This window comes from Vanacampus margaritifer, chromosome 8 (assembly GCF_051991255.1).
Source record: "Vanacampus margaritifer isolate UIUO_Vmar chromosome 8, RoL_Vmar_1.0, whole genome shotgun sequence".
NCBI lineage: Eukaryota > Metazoa > Chordata > Actinopteri > Syngnathiformes > Syngnathidae > Vanacampus > Vanacampus margaritifer.
The window spans coordinates 14,003,790-14,028,809 of NC_135439.1; the positions used below are offsets into that span (position 1 = coordinate 14,003,790).

The 25,020-nt window shown below is 38.1% G+C and overlaps 3 protein-coding genes across 5 annotated transcripts; 2 read left to right on the forward strand and 1 right to left on the reverse strand.

Moving 5' to 3' along the window:
* The first annotated feature begins 1,230 nt into the window (after positions 1 to 1,230).
* LOC144056441 (natural resistance-associated macrophage protein 2-like) lies at positions 1,231 to 16,243 on the forward strand. 2 transcript variants are annotated; one of them, XM_077573270.1, is made up of 17 exons: positions 1,231 to 1,410; positions 3,435 to 3,518; positions 4,715 to 4,854; positions 4,949 to 5,068; positions 5,527 to 5,646; positions 6,148 to 6,254; positions 6,342 to 6,412; positions 6,485 to 6,552; positions 6,624 to 6,779; positions 7,247 to 7,405; positions 7,481 to 7,567; positions 8,476 to 8,595; positions 8,680 to 8,829; positions 8,957 to 9,030; positions 9,439 to 9,592; positions 10,335 to 10,388; positions 13,535 to 13,854. In XM_077573270.1, exons 2-17 carry the CDS (start codon positions 3,485 to 3,487, stop codon positions 13,562 to 13,564), a joined length of 1,644 nt encoding a protein of 547 aa, XP_077429396.1. In that variant the 5' UTR covers positions 1,231 to 1,410; positions 3,435 to 3,484; the 3' UTR covers positions 13,565 to 13,854. The 2 variants fall into 2 exon arrangements, with proteins under 2 accessions (XP_077429396.1, XP_077429395.1); XM_077573269.1 differs by lacking the exon at positions 13,535 to 13,854 and adding an exon at positions 13,878 to 16,243 and having other exon boundaries at positions 1,232 to 1,410.
* A 745-nt stretch (positions 16,244 to 16,988) lies between these two features.
* cnpy2 (canopy FGF signaling regulator 2) lies at positions 16,989 to 19,870 on the forward strand. Of its 2 annotated transcripts, XM_077573498.1 has the most exons (6): positions 16,989 to 17,121; positions 17,317 to 17,431; positions 17,517 to 17,632; positions 18,301 to 18,498; positions 18,642 to 18,738; positions 19,254 to 19,870. In XM_077573498.1, exons 2-6 carry the CDS (start codon positions 17,326 to 17,328, stop codon positions 19,295 to 19,297), a joined length of 561 nt encoding a protein of 186 aa, XP_077429624.1. In that variant the 5' UTR covers positions 16,989 to 17,121; positions 17,317 to 17,325; the 3' UTR covers positions 19,298 to 19,870. The 2 variants fall into 2 exon arrangements, with proteins under 2 accessions (XP_077429624.1, XP_077429626.1); XM_077573500.1 differs by lacking the exon at positions 16,989 to 17,121 and having other exon boundaries at positions 17,128 to 17,431.
* A 344-nt stretch (positions 19,871 to 20,214) lies between these two features.
* LOC144057151 (uncharacterized) lies at positions 20,215 to 24,907 on the reverse strand. The gene is made up of 3 exons (XM_077574454.1): positions 24,807 to 24,907; positions 24,611 to 24,714; positions 20,215 to 24,013 (listed from the first exon to the last, which is right to left on the reverse strand). Exons 2-3 carry the CDS (start codon positions 24,694 to 24,696, stop codon positions 20,710 to 20,712), a joined length of 3,390 nt encoding a protein of 1,129 aa, XP_077430580.1. The 5' UTR covers positions 24,697 to 24,714; positions 24,807 to 24,907; the 3' UTR covers positions 20,215 to 20,709.
* Between the last annotated feature and the right edge of the window lie 113 nt (positions 24,908 to 25,020).

The following is a 25,020-nucleotide window of genomic DNA, read 5'->3' on the forward strand; positions in this document are numbered from 1 at the left end:
GTGAAGTTGAGTGTAAAACTTCGGTATGACTCAAACAAACTGCAGTAATTAAAATAAATAAATAAATAAAATAATTGCAAAAGGTTTAATAAAACCAAATGTCATGGCTCACTATCCACGGACATGCTGGTATTCAGACAATTACATACTTTTAGATTCTGATTCAGACCACTTTATTTATTTACTTTATTTAATCTTACAAATGTCACAATATTCTCTATAGTTTCAAACATTGTTAAAAACATTACAAACTGAAAACAGTGTAAACCTCTTGCCCGTACACTGAGTGACAGTTCAAAAGTTAAACCATAAGTAGCACACGGGAATTTTAAGGGGAAAATGTGGAGGTTTGGAAGGCAGGTGGATCAATAGTGACTCATACTTTCTTCTTAAGCATGTATATGTGGACAAAAGCTCAGCTGCAAATGTTGATTTAATTGACAACCTAGCTAGTTGATAATAATAATAATAATAATAATAATAATTTATAACAACTTCGGAGAATACTTTAATAAAAGAATGAATGAAAAGAAAAATGCATTTCAATATGTAGCAGTAAATTATGATATTGAATTTATTTTTGTGATTTTGTCATTCCTTTTGTGTTAATTAGGGGCAGATATGACAAGTTTTACATATTATTTGTTTCTGTCCCCTTTCATTTCTTTTTTTTTTAATAAATAAAATAAACAAATTTTAAAAAAAGATAAATAAAAAAATAAATAAAATGAACCAATTTAAGATTCTTCATCCAGTCTCAGATTACCCATTTACTTGATTTCACGTGGAATGGCAACAGCGCCTCTTACTGACCATGCTGGGATTTACTACTATCAGAATCCAAACGGGCCATTTGGGTAAACGATGTACAGTCGACGGTTGGCACCCGCGGATTCACATATTTGCAGATGTTTTGTCAAAGTATTAGCCACAAAGTTGGAAAATTATGTTTGCAAAATGATGCTGTAATGGACAAATACAATCAAAACTGCAAAATTGCACAAGGCCACCCAGCCCAGAACATAACATATGTTCACATTTACCTCAACCGCAACTTCGACGTACGGCTCAGAATCCAAGACGAAATTAATGTTTATCGGTCTATGACACACACAAAAAGCGGTGTCTGACAATTAACAACATTTTACCTGGCAGACAAATTCAAGGGGTAATTTAGATGGCGTTTACTCACTGACCAATCGGGGACGTGTTGGTTGTATGAGCATGCGCAGTGACTCTTTAACTAAAAGTTGACATGGCAAGATCCAACAAGACGCAAATGTGCTTGAGTTCAACCTGATAACGCTGATTTTATTCTCTGACTTTATATTTATACCCATGGTGTGTATTGGATATCGGACGCCATTGCCTAACTACAATATTATAGACTGTTCCCTACGCTATAATCAGGTATGGTTATTTCAAATATTGTACTTTGGTAAAGGTCACTTTAAGCGAAGCAATCTAGGAAGCTAGCTAACACGGACGTAGCATGTGTTAGCTTCTGTGTCTTATATAGTCAACCTGCTATGGATTTTTTTTTGTACAGGTAGGTAGGTATAGGTATGATTTAACATGTAGAGTATTACACGTACAAAAAAAGACACTCGTCAATGTGGGCAGATTGTTTTTACTTTACCTAGGGCATCAGAACGAGAGGTTACAAGTTTTGATAACAAAAAGTAACCCTACTTAAGGTAAAACCTAAATCCCCGTCATAATAGTCCATCTTCCAGTCAACATTGTCACCATAATTTCTGTTTTGTATTCTGATCCGTCTTTCTTTTTTTAAACTGACTGTTTTTGAATAATTAGTAATCACAGCTGCAATTTCTGTACAGTTCTATTTATTTACCTTTGAACATTTTATAACAAACCTGCGTAATTTCTAGTCATCCTGTTGACGCCTCGATGGACCAGTTTTTCAATCTAATTATTTCTCTACTTGAGCTCCTCGGACTGTTGTATTTTACCATTAGATGTCACTTGTTCGTTTGGGAGTTGTCACAGATGTGCACTTGTGATTGTAAATGCTGCCAAGTGCTGATAAAGTGCCTTATCCCTCAGTTACTTTTTCCCATTCAGATCTAGAAGGAAAGTATTTGTCAATTGGTGAAAATTGATATTATCCTAATAAATGGCATACAGTGGTACCTCAAGATCGGCAACAATATGCTCTGGGATATTGATCACTGACTTTCAAAACAGAAATTCCATTTGAGATAAATGATTTTTGAACTACGTTCTTCCAGGGTCCAAACTGTCATCATCATAAAAAAAAAAAAAACTTGAACCGCACAGGCAATACTTTCACTCTTACTTGCTATTCGAGGTAAATTTGACACATTTCGACAGCAAAAAAAACAACAACAAGCAAAATCCTAGATGCCACTCTTTTTTAAATACTTCCCCAGCGTTAAATAACTACCCCACACACCCAACCCCACCCCAACCACCGGCAATCTCTAAATTCTCTTTCAATGACCAAGTGCTGACACATAAAACAGTATACTGTATTCTCCACTGGATTTTAGTTCGTGACACACCTTTTGTGCAGGCATGAAAATGTGTAATTTTCAAATTATCTCTAATAAAAACTCAGTCCACCCATCTTCCAACCCTAGTGCGGATAAAGAAATCTGTATTTGTATTAACTAATTTTTTCTCTTGTTTCCTAGCCAGCTATGGGATACTGATTATTGTCCTATAAAACTGAATTTTCATAAAGCCCCCAGGAACTGTATGGAACTCATTGTAAATGCTATCAGCAGAAACGTATCTAATAAGCCTGTCCAAGAAATTGAGTGTGTTGTCCCTTTTGTATATAATTATCTATTCACTTGTTGCACATTGTCATCGAGCAAAATGGGGGGAAAAAAGACTCAGATTATCAACGTCATCATATGTTGCTTATTTACTTAAATAAATAATTAATCAAATTATTCAAGAAATTATCCTGTTGTCCTGCAAATCCAAAGAGAGTCACAAAATATTGATTGCTGAGGAAGTGAAAGCTTGACTGGGTGGAGAAGTTGCTTTGTGGCGTTTACCTCATGATCCTACAGTCATGTGCCTAGTCTGTGTCAGAGAAATGTTTTAAAGTTATGCCCTTTGCCTGGAATGGAATTTCATCCTTGGAGTGCTGACATCAAAGAATACACTAGTAGAGTTTTTTTTTTTTTTAATGTAGGAGGAAGGTTTCATCCAAAGTAGAAGGGAAACTTTTGCCTTAGTAGGTCGGTCATCTTGTGACCCAAATATTTTCTGTTGAAAAAAGATAAAGCGGAAGATGCAGGAAGTAAAAATTATTGCAACAATAAACAATTTTTCTTCTCGTTATTTCAAAATAGTCAGGAGATTTGTGCATTTTTTTCAGAAGAAATCTTTCAGGCTTCGGTAAAATATTCCGATTTGTTTTGGTTTGTTTTTGTTAGGCGGCTGAAAGTCATCCCTCAAGTTCCCAGGGATCTATCGGCCTGCTCTGATGAAGGCCCAGCAGGATGGAGACCTCTTGCAAGGTAACAGATTACAACAACAGAAACATGAGCAGCACACACAAACATGCACGCACGCACACGTATACACCCTTGATATTAGAATGGCGGTACCGGTACTTCATTATTGTCAGTGTTATGCCACAAGGGCTTTAAAAAAATAATAATAGTAATAAAGATTGAAATTTGAAAACCTACATAAAAACAGGTTGATGTACACTACATTTTCCAAATCAATTCTTTTTTTTTTTTTTTTTTTGGTCCGATTCTGACAGTTCTATTTAGTGAAATTTATTATTGTATGAGTAACGTTAGGGCTGAAGTTCAATTAGTTCTATTTGTATACACAGTGATATGTTGACACATTTATTTGCAGCGCTGTCTTCCCAGGGAATTCTTTTTTAGTGTAATGTCAGAATGTTTTGACTTTTAAAAAGGCTGAGTTGAGTCATTTAGTGTCACCGGTCAGTCAAGTCCACATTGTCCTTTGGGGCTGGTTGGTGTCATTAATGAAGGAAGTAAAGCAGCAAACTAGAATATTCACTTTAACAACTTTTAAACTGACATGAGTTACTTTCCCCTAGTAGTTAGTTTTACAATGGCTGTTTCTGCTCATTAAAGCAGATGTTTAATCTAGAATGTAGTCATACTTTACACTTACTGTATGCATATGTCAGCTTTATGCGAATTTCACTAAAACCTCCAAATCTGATCATTTGAATTGAATGATTTATTTGGGGGGAAAAATTGTTTGGTATAAAATAATCGCGTTCAGAATTGATCATTTTCCCACTTTGTTAACAAAATCTCCCTCCTGTTTTTCTAGGACTGCCGCTGTCAAACATGTTTAGAATCAATTTGATAAATTGAATAAAAATGTATTTTGTATTATTAAACAACATAATGCGCATATGAGGTGCAAGTATTATTTTTGTCCACTTGGGGTCGCCATCCTCATATTCCACACTATAATATCTGTGACTTTAAGTGTGTGTGGCTTTAGAAGGTGGAGCCTGGCCTGGTGAGTGTTGTGGGAGTCATAAAATGATCGTGTAGAGTTGACTGTTGTGTGGTCAGGATCGCGGCTGGCTGTCAATTGGGGCTGTTGTGTATGGATGTGTTTATCATGTGTTTATTTTGTTCAGTCAGCTAAGTAGATTGTGTCTACAGTATGTTTGACCACTATACAATAAAATACTGTTTTCTGTGTGTGTTTTTAGAGGACTCCCCTCAAGACAACGGGGACACAGAGACCAACCAGTACAGCTCTATCACTCCTCCATCCTCTCCTGCAGACGTCGACGAGCCCTTTTCCACATACTTTGAAGAGAAGGTGGCTATTCCCGAAGATGTCAATCAGGTACTGTCTGACTCAAATAAATGTTATTTAATTGCTCATTTACTTTGCAAATAAATTAATGAAGAAAAGTCACCGGCTCTATTCACTTGTTCAGGTGTTCAGTTTTAGGAAACTCTGGGCTTTCACTGGACCCGGGTTCTTGATGAGCATTGCTTACTTGGATCCAGGAAACATTGAGTCTGACTTGCAGTCTGGAGCAGAAGCTGGATTTAAGGTGAATGCTTTGAAATTGTTCATCTTGACTGTCTCGGGGGTTAAAATGCTTCATTGTCAATGGTGGGATTTTACTTTGTGATTTGCATGTCTGTAAATAAACACAAATACATGTTTTAGCTATGGTGTGTTATTAAAGTGCAAGTTGCGTCATGGTGGATGGGTTAGCTGGGTTAGGTAAACATCATTGCAGTTTCAAAATTTGAAAGAGGCTTGTCCTGCATCACATTGTGTGAAACTTAGTGATACAATTTAGCTGTTAATGTTGTATTTCACTGTCAAAATGCTTTTCCATCTAGGGCTGGGCGATTAATCATTTTTATCGTTTTAGTCGAGTTTAATTCTCAGGATAATAAAAAAAATTCTGAATCCTGTGAAAAAAGTCGATTTTATTTTCAAGCCATCTTGCCCAGCCCAAACTCCATCCAATGAATCTCCTGCTGATCTTCTCCTCCTCAGCTCCTATGGGTGCTGTTAGCAGCCACCGTCATAGGACTGCTGTTGCAGAGGTTGGCAGCACGTCTCGGCGTCGTCACGGGAATGCACCTGGCAGAAGTCTGCAACCGGCAATATTCCACTGTGAGCATCCATACTCCTGTTTAGAACAACACTGGCAACTGGGACTTTTTTTTTTTTTTTTACCCATGTACAGCGACTACCAGGCGTCTAAGATAGGCTTTTATTAATCAAGGCTTTATTAAAAGAGAAATGCACTTTTATAATAAATGACTAATAAACACTTATGATTATATTATTTTGTACAACTGCGTGTTGTATATTACAGGCTTTCTCGCAGCGTATTATTAGCCCGGTGGCGCGCCAGACTTTCACTGTATCTACTATGTATAATTCTAATTGATATTACAGGCGCTGTCACAATGAAATCACTTTCTGTCTTTTTCATTTTTTTGGATTTTATTTTATTTATTTCATTAAATTTCCCCTTTTCCCTCCATGTTAGCGAAATGTCAGATCGTTCTTTTGTTTTTCAATCACTGATTTTATTTTTAGTTAGTGGTGAAACTGTATAGCAGTTTTTGCTCTAGAAGGCTATGTAAAATTGTGCATCCTTTCCTACAGGTCCCACGAATCATATTATGGATAATGGTGGAGTTGGCGATTATTGGCTCAGACATGCAGGAGGTGATTGGCTGCGCAATAGCTCTCAATCTTCTCTCTGCGGGCAGGTATCTAGCATATCTTTACTACTACTCTATGAAAATGAAATATTTTTATTGTGGTTGCTCAATATCACATTTTTCCTTTTCCTGCAGGATTCCTTTATGGGCTGGAGTGCTCATTACCATTACAGATACATTTGTGTTCCTCTTTTTGGACAAATATGGTACGTGATGATTTTTAAATCAAAGCTATCAGTAGAGTGTACCCTCATTGTTGACATTGATCCCTGTTGTAGGCCTGAGGAAACTAGAAGCTTTCTTCGGCTTTCTTATCACTGTAATGGCTTTAAGTTTTGGTTACGAGGTAACTTTTCTCCTCATTATTCGACCAAGGCTATCAACAACATTTGTAACCCTTTGCTTTTCTCCCTGTAGTATGTGCTTGTGAAACCAGACCAGGGGGAGCTCCTGAAGGGCATGTTTGTGCCGTATTGTGCCGGATGTGGGCCCACGCAATTGGAGCAGGCTGTTGGCATCGTAGGCGCTGTCATCATGCCGCACAATATCTACCTTCACTCGGCTCTGGTCAAAGTGAGAATTGTTTTTATTGCGTCGGAATCAATTCCAAAGAATTCTTAGGCCAAAGCATTAATAGCTTTGTTTTGGGCCCCATTGTGTGGCATCTTGAAGCAAGTTGAAGTGAGTTCAGGCATCCAGTATAAATAATACTCAAGAGTAGTGGTAGAGAGAGTACCGGTAGTCAAAAGCTTCTTCTTTTTTAATTTTTTTTTTTTTATGAATTCTTTACCATTAACCACATTCCTTTGTATAATTTAATCTAGAGTTGCTGAAGTAAACGTGCATTTACTGCAAGACTGTAGGGAAAATATGCATTTACAAATATAATACTTTTTTAAAAATTTAATCTGTCAGAGGACATTTAATAATGACACAGTATTGCATATGTTACATTATTGATAGCTAAGAGTGTTTTAAATGACTTGCGTGTGTAATAAGTAATAATACTATTAACTCTCATTCATTTCCCCATGCACCAGTCTCGTGATATTGACCGTCGAAATAAGAAAGCAGTGAAGGAAGCCAACAAGTATTACTTCATCGAGTCGACCATCGCGCTCTTCATCTCGTTCCTCATCAACGTCTTTGTTGTAGCAGTATTTGCCCAGGCCTTCTACAATAAGACCAACAGTGATGTGGTGGGTATATTAAAGTTTATTTAGCAATCAGACTGAAAGTACACTACAGTATTCATATTTATTTTCTGGTGGCAGAACCGCGAGTGCAATGGAACCAGCATCCCTCACCAAGGTCTCTTCCCTGACAACAATAAAACACTGGAGGTCGATATCTACAAGGGGGTATGTCTGCTTATCAATACTTGGCGTAAGATTTTTAAGAAGTTTAATTATAGGTCAAAGTAAGCACATTTATTTCCACTAAATAGCAGGTAACCTCACACAACTCTTTGCGGAGGTAGTGTCGGTCATAATTGGAATATTAGATGGTGCCTTCACTTTCAAATGCTTTTTCCAATATGTTCTATGCAGCCCCACCAGTCTAAACATGCAACTGAGAAATTTTAAATATGAAATATGAGTTAAGCAGCAAAATGCAGCCTGTTTTTTTCCATCTTAGTGGGCGGCCATTTTGCCGCTTGCTGTCACTTGAAAATAACATCCCCCGTTGCTCAGGTAACGACCAATCACAGCTCACCTATTTTCTGGGCTTGGTCATTTGATGTTTGCAAGCTGAGCCGTGATTGGTCGTTACCTGAGCCCCAAGCAACTGTGATGTCATTTTCAGTCGACAGCAAGCGACAAAATGGCCGCCCCATGAGCAATATTAATCCGAATACCATGTTTAAACTAGTGTCGTCTCCTAAAATATTAAAGAAACATTTTTGACTGACTTGGCCTTTTTAAGAGACCTCAAACTTTACAAAAGTCTGAATGTTGTTTTGTATATGACCTTGTAGCAATTAGCAGTTAGCAATTATCAAACTCAACCTTAACTTTGCTTGTAAACCACCATTCGGGCCTTTACTGAATTATAATAGTATGTTTTATGTTGACTTAACAGTTGAGTATACTTAAATCACCATTTTGTTTTAGGCAGAGCTTACAGTGACAGTAGTGAAGGCACTTCTTATTCTGAACTTAATTGTTTTTTATTGTTATTATTTTTGCCTGATTAGCGTAATTAAGTTGAGTGCATTGTGAAAAATACAAAATATATAATTTTTTATTTGATATCATTTATTATTCAGGGTGTGGTTCTGGGCTGCTTCTTTGGCCCTGCTGCGTTGTACATCTGGGCCATCGGCATCCTTGCAGCAGGACAGAGCTCCACCATGACAGGCACCTACTCTGGACAGTTTGTTATGGAGGTACGTTTGCGTGATTGCCGACAATGTAGATCGAAACAAAGAAAGACAATGCGCTTATGTTTTTCCCCCTCACTATTTGGTAAGGGTTTCTTAAACCTGCGATGGTCTCGCTTCGCACGAGTGCTGCTGACGCGTTCCATCGCCATCACGCCAACGCTGCTGGTCGCCATCTTTCAGGATGTGCAGCATCTGACTGGGATGAACGACTTCCTTAATGTGCTGCAAAGCATGCAGGTCTGACTCGTTTAGGAGCACTTGCAAAACCTGCTATATTTACCTTTTTTTTTTTTAATTTAAGTGCACGCATATATGAGATTTTGGTACAGGATGTATACAACTAATTCTGCTTTTCGTCCTTCAGCTTCCTTTTGCCTTGATCCCAATTTTAACCTTCACCAGCCTGACGTCCATCATGAACGACTTTGCGAATGGCTTGTAAGTAAACTACGACAAAGTGACTAACTATGCTCTGTTGACAAATGTTTTGTAACAGTATATCACGTGAGCACTCTTTCACCTAATGACAAATAACTCTGAGGAATAAAAAAGAACAAATTGTCGCTCTACTTAAAGATGGCCTGGGCTTAAAGAAGAAGAATTTATTTTGTAGTGTACATTTGAGCTGCCATGCAAGCTGTGAACATCTTTAAATTGTAGCCAAGTGTCATTTCCTCAGTTTTGTTTCAAAATATTTGATAAAATATTTACAAAAAAATGTGATGGGTGTAGGTCATCTTCTGTCCAATCCTTCAGGCGTCAGTCAAGGCGACTTTAGCCAATATTCCTTATTATCCATGTACATATCTAACATCTGTAATGAAAGTATCTTGTTGTTTCCTTCAGGTTTTGGAAGATCGGTGGTGGCGTTGTCATCTTGTTGGTTTGTGCCATCAACATGTACTTTGTGGTGGTTTATGTGGCGACTCTACACAGCGTGTGGCTCTACGTCCTGGCCGCTCTGCTCTCCGTCGCCTACCTGGGCTTTGTAGGCTACCTGGTGAGTTGGCTTCCTGCTGGATTATTCAACAGCTAATTAGTTTTGGACTGTTTTACAATAGAAGCATTCTCAAACTTGAACATTTTTGTGCCACTAGAGAGAAAAAATTAGATGGCAGTTTTTTTTTTTTTTGGGAATAACTACCATACAGTTCTACAATGGTGTATTAAAGCCACATATGATTATTACTTTGTTTAGAGGGTGGGGTAATATTCTGAGATTTAACTCACAAATGTGTGACTTTATAAAGTGGCAAATTTGCGAGTTTATTTCTGGAACACAATATTCTGTGGGCCTTGCAAAATCAGTCCAAATCCAGTAAAACAGCCGAGAGTGAAGGAGATTGCTTCAGTGTAAATGGCTAGGAGTGAATGAGTTAAAAATGCAGCTCATTTGGCGTTTTTTCTCTATTCAAGGAGGGTTGCATTCTCAGCTATTCTCAACTTTTCCTTAACTCGGCAGAATCGGTTTCATTGTTTTAGTTTTTCAAGGTACTCTGTGTTTATTTCCTATAATGAGGTTGCATTTTTTTCCTCTTTTGTGTGTTTAACATGCATGTGAAAAAAAATTCAGATTTTTTTTTTTTACACATTCAGTTGGTGTGGCTTATTTACCATAGTGCTCACGTTTTGGATCACATTTTACAGTAATGAGCAAGCGAATAAACAGTGCTCAAAACAGTCACATTCCACTCAATGTCTTTTTCTGTGATTTGACTAGTCTGTCCTGTCTTTTTGTGCAGGCGTGGCACTGTTTGGTCGCCCTGGGGGTCTCCTGCCTGGACTTTGGCAGCAGGGTAAGCAATCGACCTGCTGTGTTGATAGAGGAACAGTCTGAGTGCGACTCCTAGAGATGAACAGCAGCATTCCTCTTTCTTCTGAAGACTCTGAGCCCTGTACTCAACCGGGACTGTTGGAGTTTGTCGAAGCATTTTCCCCGTCTATCTTTCATATTATTCTCGTGTCGGACCGACCGGCTATCAGAATCGGTGTATGTAAAGTCGACATCAGGAGAGTGTTCGACTTTGCATGCCACTATATAAATCCACTTCTGTATGAATCTAATTTTAGAAAATCGACAAGGTTGAACACAATCTGTTCCAAGACGCTGACTTTACAGGTTGCACCGTGTTTGCTTTCATATGGCAAAGCACAATTAATACTACAATTTTATTTTTTTAGTCAAATCTTTATATGAGTTGCAAAATGTTCAGCCAGCATATTTACATCATGAAATTGTTGCAGTAGTCATGCTGAATTGCCGTGGAGTGAAGACCTCAAACTGGGGAAGCTGACATCATTTAAAAGTTTCAACAAACTTTGTTGTTGTTTGTTGCTTCAGGTCAATGAAGGAGGCACAAAATGTTCACACTACAGGCAGTTGCAGTCATACATAAAAGCAGTGAATGAGTTCAATGACTGAAATTTTACAAATTAATTTCAATGTGCAATTTTTTTTGTAGGCATCCCAGTCAAATATCAGTATGCTCCATCATGTCAAATTAACCCGATGCAGTTGAGTCACTGGATTTCTTCACGTTTATTTGCTGCATCATAAGTTTGTTTCATATGTAAAAACAGAAAAGTCTGAATTTGTTTTGCCAAATAATATTCCGAATAATTGTTTTATGATATTGTGAGGCTGTAACGTGTTCAAGGCACTGAAGGTGAATGTTTGCACAATTATGCTTAGATGATTACATTTCATCACGCCTTGTTAGATTTCAAGTCCAAGTATTAATCAGTGACAGTTGCACTGATCCTTTATTTAGTGTGTCTCTGAGATAACTGTTTTCATGAAATTGCTGATTTATTACTCAGTCAAAGGGATCAAATGTGAGAAGTCATACAAAGTAGACCAAGTAGATAAAACACAGCCGGGCGAACAATAGACACACTTCATACGAACGACCAAGTTTCATGCCACGGAATGTGGCCTGATATCTTTATTTGTGCATCCGTGGTAAAAATGTCTTCTTTTTTTTCTCTTTGCTTTTTTTTTTCACTTCTTTGTCTTTTTGATATTATGATGAATGTTGTATCCACATTTTAATCTAACATTAAAAGTTAAAATCCTACTCCATTTGTAACATATAATTTGCATTTTATGTTACAATACACTATCAAATATATACCGGTATATGCCTCAGTATTCTTTACATTGCTTTGTATGTTTGTGTGTTTCAATCCAAACCAGTTAATGGCGATGCGGCATTCAATGGGAAGGAATCTGCAATATTATCATGGGGGTGCACATACTGTACTAAAACATACTTGTATGTATACTACATACTATACTGATAAAGCAGAAAGAGAATTACAACTTAGCTGCAGCTGAAGGTTTCAATGGCGTGGGATTTATAAAAACATATCTCTGCGCTGCGTTCCAACTCGGTCTACATTGAAAAAAAATGAAGCACTGGATGAACTTTAAAAAAAAAAAAAATCTGGCACACTTAATATTTAAGCTTTGACTCATGCAATAATTCACTTAGTGCAACCGGATATTTTAACTTTTAAACCAATTTCATAAGGTGAGTCAAACCATTTATTAAAGATAGTCTGTAATTAAAGTAAACTGTCTTTATTGCTTAAAGCAAAAAAAAATTAAAAATCCTTTCAGATTAACCTGAAATCTTTTACTTCATGTAAACCCTTTTTGAATGTTGTAGTAACTTATTTCTTGAAGTTGTCTCAAATAGAGATTTTAACTTGTTATAGTTTGATGTATTTTCTATTCCTCATTACAACCATTTCACACACATTTTTACCTTAAGTCAAATTAGTCTTCACTTAACCGAGCATGCACATTTTCAGAATATGGGAGAAAACTCGAAGTTCGGGTTTGAAGCTCACACCGCCGAAACTATAATGCAGATGTGCTCAGCTAACATTGCCACCAACTGGACCTGTGTAAAATTGGGTTAAGCACAATTGCTTGTTTTGACCTCAAACACATTCCTTTATAAACACATTCTTATTTATTATTCAATGAAATTTTTAATTGCTAAATGTGCGCTTAAAATTAAGACAAACAGTCCTTAGTCCACTTTTAACCTTAACACTGATTTTTGTATATGAAAGTGAGGGGGGACAACTAAGATCATGAATTCATTGAACAATAAATAATAATGTAGTAATTTCATTTGTATGTAGTGCATTGGTGGTTGACTGGTTAGCATGTCATCCTTAGTCCAGACGTAGTTGGTTCAAGTCCCTGCTCTGTCCTTCCTGAGTGGAATTTGTGTTCTAAGAAGGTTAAACATAAAGCAAACTTAATTATTAATATTTTGGACCCCTTGAAATAATAAATGAAAAATAGTAATATTAAAAAAAAAAATGTTTCATGAAGTTCCAGGTTGCATTAAAATGAATTATTTACATGAGTCAAAACTCAAATATTAGGTGTGATATATATATATTTTGCACACATGACAGGTGCAGTGGTGTAGTTGAAATCTGTTTTCAAGCTCAGGTCAAAGCTCATCATCACAATGTTGCTATAATCGGCCAACATTTAGTAATTTTTGTACAAAAACTAAAGCACAGTGTTTAGTACAAAACACACCCTATTTTTTGTTTACCTGACAAATATTTGTGTTTTTAATTAAATTTATGATAAGATCAGTATTCTAATTTAAAAGGGATTACCAAGTGTTTTCAAAACAGTATGCCATCAAGCACATCATTGTGATTCGTTTTCTTTCTTAAAAATCTGTTCCCTCCTTTTTATTTTGATGCACATTTGATCTGTTGCAGAGAAAAAACATGAATGCAGTGTTGCGTACATTTGTTGTCTTAATTTGTGTCCTTTGCTTCTTGACTGAGACCCACCATTTGTTTAAAATAAACACCAAGGACTGCTTACATGGTGTCTTATGTCTGAATTCTAAATTTTAGCTTCGTAAAATAGTGTGCGTGGTGTGAACTACTCTTTTTGCAGGACTTTCCCGGTTTATATGAGGAAAGGTGAGCACCCTCAAATCACTAATTCAAATCACCAGTCATGTGATTGATTATCCTCCCTCTCCTGTTTTTCAAAAATCACACTTTGATTCTGCAGTCTTCGCAGATGCACAAATGGGCCCAAATAAGTACAATGTTAACATGTTATTAACGAACTTCCTTATGTGTTGCTCTCATCTGCATTTACCATATAAACTTACAAATTGATTGTTAACAATAAGAATAATCATTAAGGAAATATTTTTGATCAATGACCTTACTTGAGCCTCCAAGTGCACCTCACTGATGAAATGTGCTTGTCTTCTTTCTCTCTCCTGCAGATGGGGCTTGCACGGCACACGGATATTTATTTACTGAATGACATGGACGTGGACACTATGATCGAGCGATAGAAGACGTGGCAGGTTGGACAACACACCTTGACGGAGATCACAACACAAGTCGGGAGTCTGGGACCACCGTAGCATGGCCAGTATCTTTGCATCTTCATCTGTCAGTGCCTTCCACTTTAAAGTGCCCTTAAAATGTCCGAGACTGTTGTTGTTGCTGTTTAAATCAAATTCCTCTGCAATCTCTGCCAAGGTTCTGATTGCAAAGGCCCATGTTGCACTTTTTAAAAAATTGTTTCCTTAGAATTATGTGAATAGAATAAATAATATGCAACAGGAGAAGGTACCAAAAACTCCGCTGCAAAACAAATATTTCCTTAAAATATAAATTAAATTATTGTATATGGGTCAAACAAAAAAAAAGAAAAGAAGACTGTTGTATTATGTTAGTAAAATACCAACAAGTCCATATACACAAAATAATTTATGTTCTTGAATTGTGTATTTTGGCTACAGGATTAATATACTATTTTTTTTTGGGGGAAATTTTTCAAAATTATTTATACTCTTTCTCAATTTGCAGTGTATATCGCTGCTAGATTCTATGTATGTTAAACAATTCGGCCAGAAAAAAATATGTTTCAAGGGGAATTTTACTCCAAAGATGTCTAAGGAAAATAAGTGAATAGATTAAATAAGAAAAATCCCATATGAAAAAAATGGATTTTGGTGTGTGCCATGTCATCCCAATATTGAGGAGTTAGCTTTTTATTTTATTTTATTGAATGTGTGTCTATCAGAGCTAAGAGCACATGATGTACAATCTATAAACAGTTGTACACTTCAGTGTATGTATACATGTATAATAAGACATTTTATTTTAAAGTACTTTTTTTTAGTACTGTGTGTCTAATTTGTTGAATGCTTGTTTCATATAGGGAGCCTGCTGAATATTTAATGTGAGTTTAATGTGGTCATCTCGTGACCACTCTTACGTTGGTAATTAATATATTTGGTAATTTATGATATGAGTCCACTTATTTATGAGAAGTGCATATTTTTAAGTGAAGTAATAGGAAACACTAGCTATGCTGAATATGAGAAGGCAAGTAGAGTATTACATTGTGGGTGGTAACATTCACTGAACCTCTGTTATTCTTTATCATGTGGCCTTTTTTGTTCGATATGCTGGAGCACAAAAGTGTCAGTGAGCTGATTTATAATACCTGCTGGTCAATACTTGATCATTTTCAAAAAACTCATACATGTATGTTCTCCTGCACTTCACTGGCATAATCAGAAAGTGGGATGAAATGATTGAAACCTCACAATGCAGCCTGGTTAAATAAGCTTTGTTTATTTAACTAAATCCTCACCTGCACATGTCTTCTACAGCAGTGGTCCCCAACCTTTTTTTCACCACGGACCGGTTCATACATGTCCACAATTTTGGCGGACTGGCAACCCAGTGAGTTGGGAGTGTGTGTGTGTGTGTGTGTGTGTGGGGGGGGTGCTTGGCTGTTCGTCGGCTGATTAATAAAAAGGCTACGACAACAAACGCAAGTCCACTACCATAACAAGGGTAACAAAACGTGACTGAGATAATTAGCATCTTGACATGTGTCGAGTCCATCGTAGACAGAGAGAATCTGGTCACTTTTCAGAATAAAATATTTTTAAGCCTCGGCTAATCAATTAACCGGAAGTACAGTAAGTTTTTTTTTATTCTTTCAACTGTGTGGCCCGCCGCGGCCAGGTCCAAAGGTGCCCACGGCCCGGTACAGGTCCGCGGCCCGGTGGTTGGGCACCACTGTTCTACAGTGCTTCCACCTGTGTGCCTTGCATCTATCAGTAGAGCACAAAAAAAAACAAATATTTCTGCAAGTTTGACTACAAGACCAAATATTGTCTTTTTTTTAACGTATTCCTTTTTTTTGCCTTCTAGCTTGATTTTGCCCTGGTATTTAAAAAAAAAAGTGTGGTCTGTCCCACTCGGTTGGTGCATAAATGTTAATTCCAACTGGAATCCAATTTACATGTTCTTAGACGAGAAAAGGAAAAATAATCTTTGTGTTGAACAACCGATTTGCACTTAAAACAAATGCCAACGCGTCCATGATAAACTGAATGAAGGAGGACCATTTATATGATTCACTTGCTGACCACATCATATTACATGATAAACCAGCTGTAAAGCCAAAGAACTGACATCGTTTTTTTAAATGAAATAGTTTTATATTATCACAGTATTGAAACTACTGTGGTTCCCATTTTTTTTAAACCATGTTACATTTATAAATGTATATCTTGTGTTATGTATTTTTGTAATTTAATAAACATGAAATGATTTTTTGTGAATTAAACGGTCTGTTGTCTTAACTCTAGCATTTATAGAAATATGTTTGCAGTAAAACATGAATTACTATTTTGCCATTACACATTAGATCTGAGGAACATTTTACCTTCCCCGGATGACTTAATCTACCTCTACATACATCTTTTTCATCATCCGTTGAGGTTGAGGGAGGAAAAAAAGTCACAAAGTGACAAAGAAGCAGAAAGTAGAGATGTTGTCTGTTGTCAAATGTAGGGATTTTAAGTTTTAAAAACAATACAGAGTGCAAATTACAGACAACTGAAAAAAAATATTTAAGAAGTTCTTTGTTACCTCCCACCACTGGACACAAACAATATGAAAGTAGAACATTTAACCTAATTTGAATAGCAGCAACTATATTCTGTACAAATAAGTGCATTATGTAAATTTACTGAGCCATAAGGATCCAAAAATGTATAGTGAGACATTTAATTTACATAATACAAATTTTACTTAGATCATTATCTAAGTATTTTGTAAAGTACCGAAAGCGATTTTTTTGTAAAAGTATAAGTACTACAGAAGACTATTAGTACTTGCGTTAAAGTCTAAAAGTGTCTGACAAAAAGTAATTTTATAGTAATGAAGATAGCTGGAGGAAATAAAAGTTTTAAAAAAAAGTTGATGGGAATAACACAATACAAGTATGTGAAAAATTTACTCAACTACAGTAACATTGCCAGACCGCTTTTCAGCATACTTGGGAACGTGTGGACTATTTTGTATTTTGCGCATGCGTCACCCCGGCCACATGGGTCGCTGTCTCCCATATTGACGTGTTGCTGTACATTTGCTACGTCACCAAATTTCGTCGAACAAGATGAGCGTCCAACTCTCCCAAATCACCGCCAGCATCTAGTGAGTTCCATCCTAACTGTGTTTCCACCACACTTTAAATGTATACGTCAGTAGCGTTCGCATAATTTGGGGCAGGTTTTCTCACAGATATGCTAGCGTTTGCTAAAAGGAAGCCGGCTAATTTCTTCAGAATCGTGAGCGTTTCTGCTTGATGTAACGTCAGCCCCCTGTCGTGTCGTCATTATTGTATTAAAGAGACGCAACATGAGGCAGAGGCAAGTGGCTCTCCTGCTTTCAACCTGTGTGCTCTTCTTCCTCCTGCTGAGCTCCTGCCAGGCAGCCAGACAAGGACAAGACATCCGATGTGGAGGTTGGTGCCTGCCTGCGCCTGACATCTTTTATGAATGGGCCATTGATATGTGCAAATGGAGAGTAAATGCATGTACCCACCTCAGCTTGCAGGGCTCTGGTGGACGAGATGGAATATGCCATCTCCCAAGTTGACCCCAAGAAAATGATCCAGACAGGCTCGTTTCGAATCAACCCAGACGGCACGCAGTCCATCAGGGAGGTTAGTACGTTGATGGGTGGGCAAACGTGTGTTATAGTCATCTCATCTTTTTTCTTTCTTTTTCTATAAATTGCATCATTCATGACTTTTCAAGGGATACTTGACACATTGAGACACATAAGAAGATAATATTTTGTCTATAATATAATGTGATGTCATTATTTTTCATTAACAATTAGTACATTTTAAAAACTTTTTTTCCCCACGTGCTGTTGAATGAAGATGACATAACCTGTGCTTAGGAAACAGGAAACTACCAATCATGGCTCAATTGCTGACCAAACCCAGAAAACAGGTGAGCCATCATCATGGCCGTTGCCTATTCCCTCAGCACAGGTGATGTCATCTTCAGTTGACATCAAGTGGAAAAATACGTTTTTGAAGGTATTAATTGTACATAAGAAATAATAACATTATCAAATTAATTAATTAATAATCCCTTTAAACCTTTGATATTCAATTTGGTAATACGACGTAACCACATTTGTTAGCTTTTGTTTATTCTCAAAGCCTTTTTTCTCGGGCTCGGTGTAAATCTTGAAAACATTTTATTTTGAGGGGAGACATGAAAGAAATGTTAAATTATATGAAAAAGAAAATGCCTAACTTCTAGATGATTGTAAACGATCATTGTAAATGCAATGGTTGTGATCCACATCTGTCATCAGGTTCCTCTGGCGCGCTCGGAAGGGAACCTCCTGGATCTGCTGGAGAGCGTGTGTGAGAGGATGGAGGACTATGGCGAACACGCAGACGCCACCACCAACAGGAAGTCCTACATTAGGGTCAAATCTCGCAATGGTGAAGCCATGGACCTCTCAGAGGCAACGCTGGACTCGAGAGTCACCGGCAGTTTAAAATTTGCGGTATGATTCTCGGAAGATTTTTGTTGTTGTGGTATTAGTTTTTACATTTTAGTTCCATCAAGTTTCAGCAAAGTTCATCATTAAAATGACTATACTGTGAATTGTGCTGCGGGAAAACAATGTGTCTTGTCGTTTTGTGGCAGTGTGAAGCCATTGCTGAGCAGCACGAAGATGAACTCATTGAATTCTTCTCTCATGAGACTGAAAACGTCAAAGATAAACTTTGCAGCAAGCGGACAGGTACATGTACAAATATAGCTTTTCAAACGCAACAAAAGCTACGTCACACATTTTATATCCATTCTAAATGTACAGTAAAATATTTTTTTTCATTTTTCATATTCTTATTGACATAAAAGTTGAAAAGTATGTTAACCTAATACAAATAACTTTTAGTTCATTGCTACAGTAATTTCATAGTAATGTGTAAAATTAGTTGAAGTTTAAAAAGATGTACTGTACTGTAAACTGGAGTGTGAAGTATTGATTTGTGTTGAGATAATTTTTCTGCCACTAGATGGCATTAATGTTTCATGTTGTACATTGGTGACATTAAATGTAAAATATTTTGTATTTACATTGCATATACATGATGAGTAACATTGTTTCTATTTCCAATTTTTCTTGCGTGAAAATTGTTTTAGAAATCCTAACCAATTGATGGGAGCAAAATGTGCTCCACTTTATTAAAGTTTCCATTGTGTTATGTTTGACATTTTATTTTCTCACTGCATTCTAATTGTATGCCCTACCAGACCTTTGTGACCACGCTCTGAAAATCCCACATGATGAACTTTGACATCCTCACGCCATGGCTGCCGTCTCTCCTCTGCGGATAATGGCCGGTTCACGCCATGGCGGTGGCGACGGAGGTGAAAGATGTAGTCGGTATAAAATTCCACAAGATTTCAAATACTCAGAAGAAGTTGCATCACTCATGGAGAATAAGGGGTTTGTGTTGACATTTTTCAAAATGAATTCTTCATCCTTTATATCTCTACCTCACAATCAACAGTATCTCTCTTTAATTAGATTATCAGACTATTTTTTACTGTGAAACGCTGTTCAAACTCTTAGTTGCAGGATTTTTCATACGGTAAACTGCCTGCTTTAGGATACTTATGTAAAAATGAAAGATAAAATATAATCCTTTGAGATGTAGATAAATTCCCTCCTAGGTTTTCTGTGATTATGGGACTTTTCTTCCTCTGGTAAATTAAGCAACTAAGTTATGTATGTCTGCAGCTTGTACCTACCCGGAAAAAAAACGTAACTGTTGAATACACTCCCCAAATATTTTGCTGTCATTTTTCTACTATTTTCAACTGTATGAACAACCAAATTTTTATATAAACTTTGTCAGATTTCTGCATCTGCTTTGCCATCTTTCTTGATGAGAAAGTAATCTATTGCACGCGTTTATGGAAGAACCTACAACGACATTTCAGTTTGCATTTATGAGTGAAAATGACAGTGCATGAGCAAGTTTGTTTATATTTTCACCTGTGACTTTATTATAAGGACATTGATGCTTTACTTGCAAGTTGTCACCATTATGTTATATCTGAGAAACATTTAATTCATTCACTGCCACTGACGACTATAGACGTCAAAAATTCATTTGAACTATTTCTATTAGTTTAAGATTTTTTTTCCACTTTTGTTAACAAGAGTATGAAAACCTAGATTTTTTTGGTGTACATTTAGAACAGATAGTTGACTAGTGAAGTCATGCGATTTAACTACGATAAAAAATTGTAATCGCCTGACGCTCCTAATTTTTAATAATCTTTTCTTTCTTTTTTTAAATCGCATCAGGCGATTCAAATTCTTAATTGTAATTAATTGCATGACTTCAATAGTTAACTCACGATTAATCACAAATTTTACATCTGTTCTAAATGTACTCCAAAAAAAATTCCGAGGTTTTCTTACTCTTAACAAAAGTGGGGAAAACATTTTTAAACTAATAGAAATAGTTCAAATAAATTTTTGACGTCTATAGCCGTCAATGGCAGGGAATGAGTTAAAACTTCTGAAGTCTTGTAGTTTGCTAAATAAGCTACCACTTGCAGGTAAAGATGTTTCTCATCCTAACAAGAAAACTTCTCGTTATAATGAGAACGTTTCTCAGAACAAGAAAAACTTTCTCATTACAACGAGGACGTTTCTCATTAGGATGAGAAACATTTTCACCATACTGTAATTGCACTACTTGTCCTCGTCTTTAGTTGTCAAACCGTCATCCACAGTTTGGTTCTTCTCACTCTGGTCATATTTTCTCTCATCTCCGTCTTCCTCACATGCAGTGTTATGTGGAGGTTCAACCAGGCAGCACCTCTCACCCTTCTCGTCTGTTTCTTCCACATCGTCCTCATCTGCTATAATAACCGTGTCCCCAGAGTCATGGCTGCTGGTGCTACTACAAGACTGCGTGTCCTCCTCATGCAAGGGCTGTGGCATTATTTGTGCAATCTCGGTGCCTTCTAACACCCCGAGTTCCTCAAAGACCCCCTGCTCTAAATCGACTCTTCCACTCTCAGGATCCCAAAACTCAAAGACCTCCTCTTCTTCGTTGTCAGAATCAGGAGCTGTATGTTTCCTGATGCGATTCACGGCGTCCCACAGGGAGTTAGGATAGTCGAGTTCTGATCCTTGGGGGACACTTGTATTTTCCTCAGGAGGAGGCGGAGTAGGAGGTGAAAACAGCAAGGACTTTTCTGGGTAAGGAGTGCAGCCCAGCAGAAGATGGTCAGAGAGAGTTTCAGGAAGTCCAACTGGAGAATCGTGGTTTTGAGCGGAAGGGCAGGCTGATTCAGTTCCTGAATTAGTGGCAAACTCTTCTCTTGGTAGAGTGTACGTTTGGGGTGGAGCCTCATGGTTTGTGTCAGCAGGTAAGGAAGGAGATGATTTCATAGATGGTAAAATGTCACTCTGACACTCCAACAAATCCTTGTTGTCCTCAGGCGTTTCCGCGTTGACATCTTCTACTTCTCGGTCCAAAGAGCTGACCATCTTCTCTTCACTTTGTCTTGGAGTCACTTTTTCTGAACGCTCATCAGAACCATCGATCTTGTTCTCTTCTTCAGTCTGAATGCTAAGAAGTTTCTGCTGAGTGGGATTCGGGTCTAGAAGGTCCATATTAATATCAATGGCCTTTTCATTGCCTGGCCAACATTCCAATTGCTGCTGTGCCACCAATTTATCCGTCCCATCAATGGGAGATTCCTGTCCTTTTTCAGCTTGATCTTCCTCACAAACCTCAATTTCCGACATTGCCGGGGAAGTTACTACATCAGAAGGCGGAGTGGAAGGGACAGACAATGATATGGTTCCTGGTTGAAGTGTCCGATCTGCTATCGGATTAAGAGTTCCTGACTCAGCATCGGGAGCTTCGTCAATCTCTGACTCTGAGAAGCACGAGATCGACTGAACAGCTAAAGGTGACTGCACAAGATTAGGATTGGACTCTTGGACATCTTTTGAGGCTCCAACTAAGAGAGGATTAGAAAGGACAGGAAGTGGAGTGACGACATTGTTATTTTGACTCTGCTCAGGGTTGGCCACTTCTTTAGTGGACCCGCCTGGAGGAACTTGCATCATATCAAACTGATCTACATTGTTTATTTCAGATTGGCTGTTAGTCTCATTTTCCTTAAACACGTCGGACACCTGCTGTTGGGATCCAGAAAAGTTCCCACGATCAACATTAGGACCTAAATCCTCATCGCCAGACCACCTTTTTCTCCTTTGGTCTTGCTGGCTCTGTGACTGCTTCCCTTTCATTTCACTTTCGTTCACTCCAGGTGAATCTAGTCCCTTGTCTGCATCTTTCATGGACACATCAGGAAGTGAGTTTGCGTGAAGCTGGATGCCAAGGATTCGTTCAGCTCGCTTCTCCAAAGATTCTCTTGCCGCGTTTTCACACTCACTCTCAAGAGTCGTCGTCTCCGCTTGGTCTGGGTTGAGGCTGTTCTTAGACCTTTTGTTCATTGGCGAGAGGTTTAATTCATTGTTTTGATCAGAATGCAGCTCTCGGCTAAGAAGACTGCAAGATTGGCCAGAGGAGGCGGGACTATGTTCCGGACTCTGTTCTGTGTTCATAGCGGATCCCAAGAGGTGAACGTGTTCCTTCTTAGGAGACTTAATGAGTTCCATTTTGACAACAACGCACGTTGTGTCGATCACTAGGACATCTTTCCCCTCCTCGGTTTCAGGACCGTCCTTGATGTCGAGTCTTCTCACTTCCATGCCAAGTGGACTCTGCGTAAGGGTCCGTCTTGTGAAACTCGGCTCCCTCCACAAAGGATATTTGGCTGACGCAGGTGGTACTGACTGAGTGGCGTAATTTATGTTTTCTTTGAATGGGCCTGCCTTTGGTAGTTCTTCGTCTGGCAGTCCAGTTTGTATGCAACTTGGTGTCATCTTTCTCGGTTTGAGGTCGCCAAAGGTCAGGGCAGACATCTGTGCGACTGCCTTGTGGTCTACTTCATCCGCCACCTTGGATGTTTGGATAGTTTCGCGACTGATGGGTGAGCATTTTCCAAGTTCTGCGCTCAAAGTGTTCGCTTGGTCACAAGGTGTCAAGGGTTCTGTTGGGTTTGCTATCCGAGACACTAAACAGAAGATGGTCATCCCACCGGTCTCCTTGCGGAATCTGAATTTCCGTCCTTCGATCACTTTTGAGGAGGATTCCTGGGTCTTAACTTTCTGTGATATTTGGGGACACGTCAAAACCTTGTGGACCGGATTCATTTGGTAGGCGTGTCCTTCAAACCCTGGGCATGTTTTTTGCTTTATGTCTGGTTTCCCTTGTGTCTTCTCCCCTTGCTCCCAACTGTGAGGCATCACTGGTGAACCCCGATGTGGGCCGTTATAGGGAGGAGGTGCAACATAACCAGGGGGCTGACTAAACATTCTCGCTTGGCTCGTGTCCGGGGCTTGCGGTGGACTGTCCCAGTGTCCCGGATCATCTCTCATGTTTGCACCTTGTCCAACTTGCTGAATCGCTGCCACGCAAGACTCGATCCCGGTTGGTCTGTTTTCCAGCAACCCGTGGGAGGCCCCCCTCAGCTCTGCCTCTATCCTCCTCCTCCTCGGAAGGGAGTGGCTGTAACGAGCAGCCCAGGCTTCCAGCTCTCTGTAGTTACTGATGTCCCTCTTGAACGACTCCCTGTAACGAACAGGATCGGAAGGCTCCTCCCACCTCCTTTGCCATCCCTCTCTTATTTTGTCTCTCTCGTATGCTCCCACCGCCTGTCCGGCTGTTGTCAATTCTCTGGCAGCATTAGACTCATAATCTCCCACGTTGACCTGCTGAGAATGTTGACCCCACAAAAATCGGTGTCGAGGAGTAGAGGCGCACCCCTGTGGCTCAGTCCACTTGGTATGATCCAGTAGCGTTCCTCCTGTTCTTGATCGAGGTAACGTCCAGTAGCTGGACTCTCTGACATGAGTCCGCTGCTCTTCGTGGTTATCTGGAGGGTAATGTGTTGCCTGGTGTCTGTCATAATGGCTATGTGGATATAAAGAGATAAAAAAAAATGGATCACGTGTTATCTTCCGTGATGTTTTCTCACTGCCTGATCAAAAATGTTTTTATGACATTGTCACACCATCACATCACTTTTTTTTTTCAGTCAACATTCGAGGCGCAAAATATTTAGTTTTTAAGTTTTACTACACGTTATTATTTTTTTTGCACTTGTATGACAGTTAAACATGTTAAAAAGCATATTTGTATTTTTTTTTATCAGCATTTAAAAAAAAAATTTAATAAAAAGGTTACTTTAAACATTAATTAATAATGATGATCTGGCCATAGTTTGATGATTAATTCTACTGACATTATTTATAATTAGAAAATAAGTTTTAATATAAAACCCTTTTTTTTTTTTTGCTTTAGGATCCTCGGAAAAATTATTGGCCTACATTGATCAAATAAAATAACTAACAGTTAAAAACTATCAATTACATTAATAAAGCATGCAAGCAAATATCATCTGCTTCTCAGGGCAGTCTGCACATATTATTTTACTATTTCCCAAAATGCAACAACGCAAACAAATTAAACAACACCAGGCAATTTTACTTAGTGTATGTAAATACTTACTTAAGTGAATAAGTTCTCCCAGGAACTGTATCATATCTGGTGTACTGGGGCAGCAGCTGTTTATTCTTATGCCATAAATCCATCATGTGCTCAGATTACTTAATCTAAAATATAAAGGAAAAAAAATCTTTGCATTAAATCAGTTATTACATTTTAGGTTCCGTTATTTAAAAGAAATTAAAATATTATGACATACCTTCAGACAGTGATTATAATTTCCTCTCTGCTTGTCAAGTATGGCATGAGAGGTCCAAATAGAATATCTTCTTTTAAAAAGGGGGTGGTGGTCAATCTCCCTCCCACTCAACACACACACACACTCCAGTCACCGCCCTCATTTTATGCCATCAGGTATTTTCAAACAGCTCAACTGAGACCACAAAAACAGGCTCAAACTTTTGTCAAACCAA